Raw genomic sequence first — 12,395 nt, 5'->3', positions numbered from 1 at the left:
GTTTGTGCTAAAGCCAGGTTTCCTGTGCTGAGAGCTGGGTATTAATGGGAGGAGCCTAAGATAGTTGGTTAACACACCATTGAGCCTTCTCTGTTTTTGAGGGCCTCACTGTTGGGAGGATGTCCACCTGATGACCCCAGTGATCTGCTTGCACTTTAACACACATGACAGTTGTTCATCTCTCTTTTAAAGTCACCCAATGATTCAGAAACATCATTCCAACTGGCTTTCCAGGCTTCTAATAAATAGGCTGGCATTTCTTTTCTGGTTGGCACACTAACTTGTGTATTTTACAACGCGTGACCTCTGCTGTCCTCTCTGCAGGCGTTCATTCGACCCTTCAGAGAGCACCACATCGATCCAACAGCCATCACTCGCCACGACTTTATTGAAACCAACGGTGACAACTGCATGATCCCCATCCTCCCTCTGGCTCACATGGCCTACAAGTTCCTCACATGCACACCAGGTAGTCTTCCTACACAATTGAATGTGCATCAGTGTTTTTTTTTCCATCACGTTTTTGTAGAGCAACCTCCATCAGCAGTAACAGTTTTGTCCAGAAGTTCATGTTTTATCTGAAAGCAGCTGGAGGGTCAAATCCTAACTTCAGATATTGTTCTATTGGATTTGTATTTCAAACAGAAACATTCAAGAATTTTTAATTCTTAAATTTCTTACTAAAGCGTGAATCTCATAGTTACTTTATTACTTTGTCATGGAAATATGTACATTAAATGGTTAAAGTATCTAGGTGTGCATCGCGAGCCAATAGTGTGAATTTTACATGTATATGTCAGTTTTCTTTCATTATTTTTAATTTTCCAATCAGTTCAAGACTGTTTGTTTGCAGTTGATTAATTAATGGTAGGTAGTGAAATGATAGTGACACTTAAGGACTCACTGCAAAGAAAATTATATATATAATCATTTTTGGTTTTCTTTAGTTTATTTTGTTTGAGTTGAAATAAACTAATTCCAAAGAAGAAGTATCGCGGAGTAAAGCATGTTGTATATATGTGAACACATTGATGGATGTCACATATTTTACATCTTTAAAAAAAATGAGTTAGAACTTTGAAGTAAGCACAAGGACTTCCAAAGGTCAGCAGTGTCCCATAATTGCACCAAGTCCAAGAACAGGAAATTCTGGGAAAACGTGGAGCCATTTTTTCTCTGGTAATGATGCTCGCTGACCTGACGAGTGGCGGACGGGGAGGGAGGGAGATCAGCAGGAGGAAGGAGAAAAGCTATTATTGAGGAGGTGACATGTCCACCTTTCATGTCTGTGATTCAACTTGAGCTTAAAGGTCACTAATGGGAGGAGGGCAGGGGAGGTGACACCCGTTAGTCAGGTTAAAGGTGAGGTCACATTTGGCACTGAGGGGTTAAGCTGCTCTCAAACCCCACTTCTTTGAAAGAAATCGAGTAATCTGGATACTTTAGAAACAAAGTTAGAAGAGGGACACGATGAAATAAAACTGCAGCTGGTATTGATTGGAACAGAAATTCACTGATTTATACTCAATGAAAAAGCTAAAAATAAAGGCTCCTGATACTGTTTCCTTACATTTACTGAAACTTTAATGAACTCTGTCAGTGTAGAAGTCCAGTATTAGTTTGCTGTTGTAGTGAGTAGTAAGTAATGCAGCAGTTGGTAGTATGATAGTGACACTTTCAGATGGAAATAATGTTTTTGTGGCATATTTCTGATGATGGAGGACGTATACAAAGAACATTTGGCTCAAACGTATATTTATGAGTGCTGTATTTTCCAGACTTTTAGAAACTCCACAATATAAGTCGCAGACTCCAAATACTTATCAAAAAAATCATATATAAGTTGCACTTTTGGGATAAACAAGTATGATTAGGAAATAATTAACAATAATGGACTGAATATCTACACGCTTCACTACTGTAACATATCGATGCTTATTTAGTCATGAAACATAGGAGGAGTCTGGTTTGTTAGTGCAACATATAAACAGTTACTCAAATAACCATAAAGAACATGCTAACAAGTCTAACTAAACCATTTATATCATTATGTTTTGGAATTTTTCTTCTGCGTCACTTTGGAACATTTCTGTCAAGTTTGATGTAAGACTGAGCCGGGGTTCTTCTTCTGCGTTGCTGTCGGTAGCAAATATTGATACACACACCTACAGCTCCCTCTAGTGGTTATTAGTGGGAAAATAACAAACACATGACCCTGTTTATTTAAGAAAAATGTCACATATATGTTTCATAATTCTGGCCCCCAGCCAAACTCAACAAAAGAACTGGACTTATACTTAAAAAAAATGTTATTTCTTTATTCAAATTGTTGTGAATCAGGAGCAGGCAAGTAGAAAATATACCAGGTGGGCCACAAGCTCCCTTTCTCTGAGCTCTCGGCAATGTGGAGGGGAATGGGGGGCGGGGTTGCTTCACGCCAACAGTCCCGCCGACAACTCCTAATGAATTCCTGCTGTTCATTAGCTTTTTCAATTTAAAAATGGCATAATGATCATTTAAAAACCGCTTTTATCATATATCAAACCTTGATTGGAGGGGTCTTTACGTTGTCATGGATACACTGCACTGTGGAAATGCGTAAAAAATTGTTGAATAAAAAAAACCTTCCCTGAATTAACCAACAGATCTGCTAATGGGGTAAGAAAAATAAAGATTTTTTTACCTAAAGAACAAAAAATGACTTTCTTTTTAACTTTCACTTTAAAATCCAGACGTTTTCTAACCTGACGTGGATTGAGCTGGGATTGATTATGCTGCCCCCAGTGGCCAATTAATAAACGGCATGTTGCTGGAACTCGTTTTAATGCTCTTGTGATCTTTCCATTAAAAAAAAAAATCTCCTTTTAAGAGTCATTTTGTAATTTAACCTCTGAAAAAAGACATTTACAAACAAACAAAAGAAGGTGAAGACGAGGGCATCAGTGGGCTTTCACAGGGAGGATGATGAGCGAGGAAGGCCATATCTGCCTTTGTCGTGTTATCCGCTGCAGGGATTCGTGTGGTGGTAAGACGTAGACAGTGACATCCACACCTGTCATGTCTGCACCTGAAGAGGTCACCGCCGAGACTTACAGACAGAAACTAAGTGGTCAGAGGTGAGAAGGTGGGGGGAAAGCTTGCGGCGTGGGGGTAGCAGAGGGTCATGTAGCGGTAGGATGACATCCAAACCTGTCATGTCGGGTTCCTCTTAGTGTCAAATGGTCACCAGACAAAGACGGAGACCGAGGCGGAGGGGGGGGGGGTTGGCAAACTGTGAGCTTACATCTCCAGCTGTCATGTCAGCGTTTGAACCGGGGTCAGGGGATTGCAGTTTTCCCCGTAAAGACGTGGATGGAGAGGACAGCTGTAAGTCATGAAAACACAGAGACGAGTGTGAAAACATGAGTCACTGCAGAGCGACAATGTGCTGCTCGTCGGAAACCAAATTTCTCCTGCGATTCTTTCATTTTGCAGCTGTTGTCATGAGCGTCAGTATAAAAAAAGAGTTTGTCCATGAAAAATGAATTTAAAAAAAAATAAAAACACTTTTTAAACAACATATATCTAACTATTCAGCTACCTGACTAGTGTTCTTTTTGGTATCAATAACGTTTTGCTAGTTAGTTCGCTAGCAGGAATAAGGATTGACTTAAAAACAGCCTCTGTGGTCGACCTAAAACTGGAATCCTTTTTATTCAACTGTGGAATTTTTTTCACTCATCTAAGGAAGTCTCCCATTGTATTATCTTTTTAAAAACATGTATTATCATATTAAGGAAATTCCTACATTTCTGTTTTTTTTTTTTTTCTGTTTTAAGTTAACTTTAGTATAAAACTGGATCCAGACGAGTTCAGGTTGGGGGGCCGTTGCTCATTTAGGGGGAGTTTTTAAACATTTTCTTTCGATGTTTTTAAACACATTTTCTTTTTACAGAAACTCAAACCATAACTGTAAATAAAGACATAAAAGGGAATCACAAAACATCACTGAGATCTAATGAAGTGATGGTGAAGTGTCTGCATGGGAAACTGTCTGCAGCATCACTTTTGAAGTGAAATGGAGAATTTCTGTTTCTTTCCAGAGACGTATTGCACTTAATAAGTTCAAACTCTATGGAGCGATTTCAGTCTCATAATTGGGAAAAGCACACAAACTCTTTCATAAATGCACGCGCTACATTATTTATGCAAACGGGTAATGTAAATTCACAAATGCAGGCAATCTGGTTCACACAACCCCAAAGTCATCTGGACCTGATGAGTGAATCTGAGTCCTGCTGCTGTGCGGCAGAGGACTGGGGAGGCGGAGCTAATAGGCTCGTTGCTGCTAAGTGCGCTTGCCTGCGCTTGCCTCGCTGATGCTGCAGTAGTTTCATTACTTTCCTCACTGCTTCTGCATTCTGTTGTCACTGTTTTTAGCAAAGTCCTAGCATCATTTTTAGCTATTTTATCCGCCCGACTATAGTCTAAAATGTTTTTTCTTTATGAAATTTGAGGTTTTTGGGGGGGAATTTAATCTAGCATGTTTGGTGTTATCTTTAATACTTAGCTTCTTAAATTATATCTCTATTTATAGATATGTATTTACATAACCCATATTTATTGTCAATGTTATATAATATTTCTGTTTTTTTTTAGCTTTAGAGGTTTTTTTTTTATTGAACATTTTATAGCAGACTCATTTGTTTTGTAATTGCTATTTTCATGCTTTGCCTAATTTCACATCTTTGAGTTAACTTTAAGTTAAAAATTGGAAGAAATTTAGCTCTCTTCGGCTACATTGAACTTTTATGAAAAGAAATTCTGCGCTACACTTGAATCTGTTAGTTTTTACACAGAAAACATGAATTTGTCTGACATAAAGCAGCTTGTTCATTTGCAAACTCAAGTAGATATATCATTGATATCAAAGCCAAGAATGGATTCGTCTGACACGTGTGAGGCTGCCCCCTGGTGGCACCAGCGTAGAATAACATATAGAAATGAGAGCAACAATGGTTTGAGAAAACACAGAAAGCCTCAGAGACGAAGATACTCACCGTTACAACCAAAACGGTTGCCACAAATTTTATCATCTTGATGGGGAAAAATAGAAACAAAGCTTATATTCTTGTTTTGACATTAAACTTTGTGAAACTGCTGCAGTTTTTCTGAGATGAGAACATCTCTGGTGGCTCCAGCTGAGCTCCAGCTTCATCTCTGTATGTGACGCATAATCGCCCGGATGGCGTGACGGGAATGCTGTTTCCCTGAGAGTGGGATGAGAGGGGGATCACAGAAGGTGTTTAAATATTTAACACTGAGTCATGATGATTCATGGTTTATATTTAAACACCAGCTGGACTTCTGCTTGTTCAGCAAAGAACAATGTTAGTTTTGGGCTTTTCATGTTAGAAAGCTTATAGAATTTCCTTAGATATTATTACCTTTAGCATTTGTCATAAAAAATGTTTTTTTTGTTGAGGTAGTGAAATGATTTGTGTTCTTTCTGCTTCTCTGTTCGCCGTCTTCTTTGTGGGCAGACCGGCCTTCATTTCCCATAAACTCTTAGATCAGGCATTTATTCATGTGAACCCCTTCTCCTTCTGACTGTGGGCCGCTCTCCCGTCTCCTTCCAGAGACCTTGGCAGTGTCCTTCCCTTGGAACTGCTACGTCTTCGCCTTGGCGGTTTTCGTGACGCTGACCAACCAGATCCATAAGTGGAGCCACTCCTACTTCGGCCTCCCGCGCTGGGTCACGCTGCTGCAGGACTGGCATCTGGTGTTGCCACGGAAACACCACCGCATCCACCACGTGTCTCCACATGAAACGTACTACTGCATCACTACAGGTATTGAATACACAAGAGGCTTGTTTGAACTCACAGACTACTATAACCCTCTATTGGAGTGCAAAAGTAATGAACCCTTTCATCACAATCATTGAGAGGCCAAATTAGGAGCATGTCGTCTTGATTGACAGCAGGCTAGCCATCTTGAACTGGCGGGCTCTCATTCCTCCTTCCTGTTCATCCATTTTTAAAATAATTGGGGTTCAGTGACTTTAGATCTGAACAAAAACAAAACCACTCTGTAACTGCTGCTTAAAATGACACGTTTTTTATTTTTGTTGTTCATGGGTTGTGAAATCGGTACATTTCTCCTAGTGCTGAACTAATCAATCTAATGATTTGATAACGATTAGAGGTTTTGAAGGTACTTAAAGCGATGGGAGGTAGTCTTTGGTCAAAAATGATGACGATCCACAGCAACCATCCTTTTTTTGATAAATGTCAGTTTCTGCGTCTTTATTCTAAAAAACAAAAGGTTCTTAACAACCAAAACTTCAAATTGACATGTCTACAGTTTTAGCTTTATCACAAAAAGTTACAGCTTTGCTTAAGAGAGATTTTCCCTTTGTGGGATTTGGACCAAGACTTCAGGTCTAACCAGAGAGCTGCAGCCATGGTGGTGTAACGCTAGTCTTTCCTCTAATCATCCACGTGACTGTAGGTCCAGTTCCTGTTGGGTCAGAGAAGTTCAGGAACATTGGTCAAATGCATTGATGGTCAGTAATTCAGATGATGATCTGTGATGCTCCAAGTTTTTCGGTTATTGTGACCGTTTTTTACCCATTTTCCCGCCTTCATAACCTTTCACTTCCTTGATGTCTTAGACCTTAAAGCGGTGCAGAATAATTGCCTTAATGCCCTCAAAGCGTCCATGTTTCCTGACGACTCTGGAAGATTCATTAAGTTGGGTTCTTTGGACATTCTGGGGGTCTCAGTGTGACGATCGGACAGTTCCTGAATAAAAAGTGGGCTTGTAGCTGGCGGCCATTTTAGATCATTAGAGTGAGAATGATGTGAGTCTCTGCGGCGTCTGAGAAAATGGAGCCTCATAAATAAAGGCAGGAACGGTCCTGCTGGTGGCGCTCTCCAGAGAGATCCGTTCAGTATTCTGCCTGTATCTGGGTGAAAGGGAGCATACTCTGGGGGGTTCAGCGTGTACGCCATTGAGCGCCTCGGCGGACAACAGATGTGTTTGTGGGTGGGGGTGGGGGGGGGCTCATACATCTGCATACTGGAGCATCTGTGTGTGTGCTGGTCCCTCTGACCTCCTCTTCTGTTTTTAACCTGTGTGTGGGAGGTGGGGTGGTGGCGGCCGGCGGGGACCCCAGGGGACCCCAGCAGTACCCCCCCCACACACACACTCCCCACCACAGCCTGGCTGCCTGGGCCTGGATTCCTCAGAGGCTCGCCTCGCAGGCTTTGTGTTCGCCAGCGGCTGACATCCCCATGTATATTTAATGCTAACCTGCTGTCTGTTTTAACAAATAGGACTTCACAAGGAGGCTGGGGGGGGGGGGGGGGGGGGGGGGGGCAGTTCAGGGATTGGGAGGGATGAAGTTGGAGGCAAAGAGAAATAATCAAATCAAACAAAACCTCTGGCTGCTCCCGTCAACCTGGAAGGGTCACCAAAACGCAGCCGCCTGTGTAAACACAATCAGGGGCAGAGCAGTTGGCATCAGTCGAACCCTAAGCACACACGACTCATGTCAAGGTCTTCTGTTGGCTTCCCGCCTTTCCGTGTGTTGTTGTTTTACCGCTTGTTTGTTTTTCATTCATCCATTTATTTCAGTAAACCAGTGTTTTTTGTAAAACCCCCAGAACTAGAGAGGCGAAAACAATCCTTTGTGTAGAAACGTCTTTTTTGGACCATCAGATAGTATCCGGATGCATATTGCATATTTCCTGGCTCTTCCTACTCACCTGGAACCGATTTTCCGTGGTGTATGACGCTCAAAAATCTCTCCAAATGTCTTGGAACGACTTTGGTAAACTACAAAGCCGCACCGCGTGATGGACTGTTGAAGCATTATGGGTACTGTAGTCAGGAGTCTGGCGGAGCGATACATACTGTCCTTCCACATAATGAAATGAAAAAGTGAGATGATTGTTGAGGATTTTTATGTCACAACTGAACAATGTTGAGTTTTTGTCAGTAAATGAGGGTTTTTCTGTGGTGTTGCTCGTTTTGCAACAGGAAACATGAACAAAAACACATTTCAATAGAAAAATGTCCCATCAATCGCTCTGACCAGTTTGCCTGCCTCTTGGCCCCTCTAGGCTTTCTGGGAAGTGTAGTCATAACACATTACACGACTGTTTCATTTCGCTCAATGCACCACAGCCTGTAACCCAGAGTGCCTTGTGGTCAAAAAACTACAAAACTGAACTTTGTGTGTTGAGCTACAGCTAAAGTCTTAACGCTGACACTAACAACAGTCCTGGTTTTATACTGATGCTCTTGCTAACAGGTAGTATTTGCAGCTTTGCACAGTTTATCCTTCTGAAATGCTTTGTCTTTACTGAGTTTGAAAACACACGAACGCTCAGAACCAAAACCCGCTTAGCAAACATTTCCTTCAATCCCATCAACCAGTCAGATATCTGACTGGTTGATGGGATTGAAGGAAATGTTTGCTAAGCGGGTTTTGGTTCTGAGGGTTCAGGTTAGTTTTCCTCCAGGAATACATGATTGCTATGGATACTACATGGAAGAAAAGTAAAACAGGTGAATTACAATCCATTTTTCCTGGAAAAAGAGAAGGTTGTTTTGGATATGAGGAATGTTGTGAGTTTGCGTAGTTTGAATGTGATCTGTGCTCAGCAGAGATCAGCATGCGTGTCGGTCTGTTGTTCAGTCACTCATGCATACTTGTGTACATGTAAATGTATTTTGGCCTGCAGCCATGCATACATGAATGTGCTCATCTCAAACTGTGATGATTGCTGCTGAAGTTCACCTCCACACCGTGTGTCCGTGTGCGTTTCTGCATGGGTTAAGTACGTCTCTGGGGAAGCTTCTCGCATTCCTCCTCCCCTCAGCACCAAACGATGAGAGAGAGACGGGAGGCGGGAAGGACAGATGGTGCAGATGGGAATAAAGATGGAAAATTAGACAATATATGATGCAAAAGGGCTGGATGAAGTTAAAATGTTCAAAGGGAAAAATGGTTAAAAAATGGATTGAAAGTTTCCCATTTGTCCTCAGGAGAAAGTTAGAAAGGTGGGCGGAGCAACAGATGATATCCTGTCAGTTTGACTAAAAGCTAAGTGTCACGGCCAAAAACACTGACAAAAAAATCCTAATTATTTTCAAAAACATTTTTAAAATGAGGTCTACGACATCCAAAAAGCTGGCAAGTGTTTCTTTTACACTTTTGCACTTTTGACTCGACCAAAAGTTAAAGGGTTTTTGTTTGTGTTTGACCTGGACTATTATTCAACCTGTAAGAAAAATAATAATTAGGTCTGTCATAAAAGTTCAAAGAAAAATCACAGACAAACCCCCCAATTTCTTTAACTAGTGGTTTAATTGGACACATTAAAAGACAGAAAATAAAGAATCCAAAAACACTGACTGAAGACAACGAGTACAAACAAGAAAATCTCTTGAAGGTGTTCATCTATTCATGGTTTATAGCTTACTGGGTTTGTCAGTGCAGAGGTAGATGACAAAGACAAAGGTTTCAGAAAAATCCCAGTGGAACCATGAAGATCACTGAGCTGTTCTGTTAGCTGTGATTGAAACGAAACATTATCTATAGGATAGAAACAGGAAAATTACAGCTCCTCTTCTTTATCCGTAGACGCAAAAAACACTAAATGGTTGCTTTGTATCGTCATGTTCATGATTGTGTTAATATTAATTCAAAGTTTGATCTTTTTACATATTCTTGTAGTGGAATTACTTCGTTGTAATGTATTCCTGTAATTGTTCTACAGCTATTCACACTTTGGGGTAACAAAAATGGCGTCTAATTAGAAATCAAAAGCTCCTTTCCTCTCAGAGGAACGGCTAACGCCGATGCTATGTGGTCAGTCTCTGAATCTACTGTGCTTGAGGTTCAGGTGTCAGACTCCTCCCTGTTTTTCCTCCTGCCTGTCTCCCATCGCAGGTTGGTGCAACTATCCTCTAGATCAGCTGGGCTTCTGGAGGCGGATGGAGCGGCTGATAGAACGCGTGACGGGTCAGAAGCCGCGCTCAGACGACATGGCGTGGGCAAAGAAGACTGACTGATGACCACGGAGCGGGAGGAAGGGATGGGCGTGCGGACTCAACACGAACACAGAAATGCCAGAGACGGACATTTGACTCTTTTTGCTTCATTTGCTAACGAGCAAACGTAGACAGAAAACTAGCAGGGGGCGGGGCTTCACAGCTCCTGGGTGTCTGCGGCGGTCAGCCGGGGGTGCAGGACTGTTTGGGTGATCAGATCTGGTGTGTGTGTGTGTGTGTGTGTGGAGGGGGGGGGGGGGGGGGGGTGTTCTGGAGGTTGGGCTCTCCGGAAGTGACAACACCCACTCAAATGCAAAACCTAACAGATTTTCAATCTCGGTCCTCCTGTTGTGTGTGTGTGTGTGTTTTTTTTAAATCTTTTATTTATTTTGTTTAAATTTCGGCACTAGCGTTAAACATCATTATAAAGTCCCACCCTGAACCCCCCCCCCCCCTGCTGTTTGTATTAAGGACATGCCGAAAGCAATAGGAGAGAGCCACTTTAAAATACACACAAAAATGTAACTGAATGTTCATTTTTTTAGCTTTACAACAAGTTTTTAGTCTAAACAAACAGGAGTTTGCTTTAAAACTCACCAGTTTGCTCTCATTCTTTTCAGGATCTGTTTTCCTCTTAAATTTAATGGAGTTTTTCGGGGGGAGGGTTTTAATCATTGAGGGACTGGATGGTTGTTGGGCTGTCGTCTAAGGTGTTTGGAGTGGGGAAAGTGAAATGCCTTGGAGCCGATTCCTGCAGGAAAATGTCGGGTTTGGGTCTTGGATTTAATAATAAATAAAGCAGCAGAGCTTTAGTGCCCAAAAGCATCAAAGTAACACGAAAAAGGAAGAACTCGACGCCTGGTTCAACGAACGTTTCAGAAGAGGTCAGAGGGAAAAGTGACACTTCAGTTTATTTGATTCTGTATTTCTGTGTCGGTTTGTTTAGTTCATATGAAGTGGATTCTACTGATGTCTCTGTCTTAACAAATCTGCTCTTTTACAGCTGGAAGATTTTGTTTCTGGATGAGATGTTGAGTTTTAGAGCTTTGTCATTAAGTATATACGTTTCAGGAAAACCAGACTAAATGAGGTTTTAGTGAGCATCACACCAACTCCAGGATTCTACTCTGAAGATTTTAAATTCCTTTGACAGAAAGTGATCAGAGAGGTGAAAATGCTGTTTTCAGATTGTGATTCATGAAAACGAAACAATGACATTTCATCAAAGCCTGTTCTGTGACAGTAAACACAGAGACATTTTCATTTGGGTTCAACAGTTTTGTTCGTGATCCTTCCGTCATGAACACAAACAAAAAAAAATCCCATCTTAGTTTATTAATTAAAATAAAAAAAAATGTTCTTTTTGTTGAAAAGATCAATGATTGACACCATTTTCGCTTGATTTTAAACGGACGTAAATGCAATTAGGAACCTATTCTTTAACAATAGAAACTGAGTTTGAACGTTTTCTTTAGTGTCACAGGAATCTTTCTGAAAGAGAGGAATCTGTTCAATTTTCCCTCAAATCAGGTCAAAGATTTTCTCCCCAGTCTGAGCAGATACTGGTTGACTGGTTTTAAAGGTTTTACTGCTTGAACCGCCTCAGATGATCAGAACACAGCACCTGCACTTTATTCTTTTCTGTTTCTCTCTCTGGACCGTGTTTCGGCTGTGTGCGCTCGCCACACTTCTGTGTTTCAGTCTCTTTTCTGGCTTTATAATTTTCTATTTTTTTTCTAACGAGATGGAGTTTTGGGAGGTTCAGCACTGACGCTCCATCTCGCAGCTCGCCGCTCATCTGCCTTAATGTTTTTACCTGCCATTTGGTTTGAATAAAGGTTTAGTAAGTCCAGGTGGGCGTCTCTGTTTTCGTTTGTGTTTTCTCAGGTTTGAGAATCATTTTGCTGTATTAAATTGAAAACACTTTAGGTTTAAAACTTGATTCATGAAGGTTTGTTGACCAGTTTCATGGTGAAAATGCCATAAATTCCTATTTTTGTTGCTGTTAGGAATGCGGCCAGACATGTGGGGTCTTGGACTTGACCCGCCGATCTGAGGGCTTTCCCTCTGGGGGGCTCTCCATGCTGTAGCGCTCTCTGTGTCTGGGGGGGCTACTGTCGTGGTCTTTCTGGGTGGTATGGGATCGGGGGGGGCTCTGACTGCCAGGTCTGCTCTGTTTGGGGCGCATCCGGGGTTCTCACCTTCCCTTCTACGTTCTGCTTTAGGGCACACGCTCACCTGAACACACCTGCCTGCTCACCTCTTCACAAATATGAATGTTTGCATGTGTGCAGACATGCAGGATGTGTGACATCTGTGAGCTTTTGTTTGTTGGTACACAGACTAAAGTG

The 12,395-nt window shown here is 41.6% G+C and overlaps 1 protein-coding gene across 1 annotated transcript in view; it reads left to right on the top strand.

The window, feature by feature from the left end:
* The window catches only part of tmem189 (transmembrane protein 189), a 41,435-nt gene extending 29,537 nt beyond the window's left edge, over window positions 1-11,898 (top strand). The window contains exons 4-6 of the mRNA XM_004069760.4: window positions 325-469; window positions 5,619-5,831; window positions 9,944-11,898. Of these exons, the coding sequence (XP_004069808.1) occupies window positions 325-469; window positions 5,619-5,831; window positions 9,944-10,065 (480 nt within the window). The 3' untranslated portion in view covers window positions 10,066-11,898. The remainder of the gene's footprint in view (window positions 1-324; window positions 470-5,618; window positions 5,832-9,943) is intronic.
* The last annotated feature ends 497 nt before the right edge of the window (window positions 11,899-12,395 follow it).

The sequence above is a fragment of the Oryzias latipes genome, chromosome 6, assembly GCF_002234675.1.
Source record: "Oryzias latipes chromosome 6, ASM223467v1".
NCBI lineage: Eukaryota > Metazoa > Chordata > Actinopteri > Beloniformes > Adrianichthyidae > Oryzias > Oryzias latipes.
The sequence above is the reverse complement of the archived record's forward strand: the minus strand, read 5'-3'. Positions and strand labels throughout refer to the sequence as shown.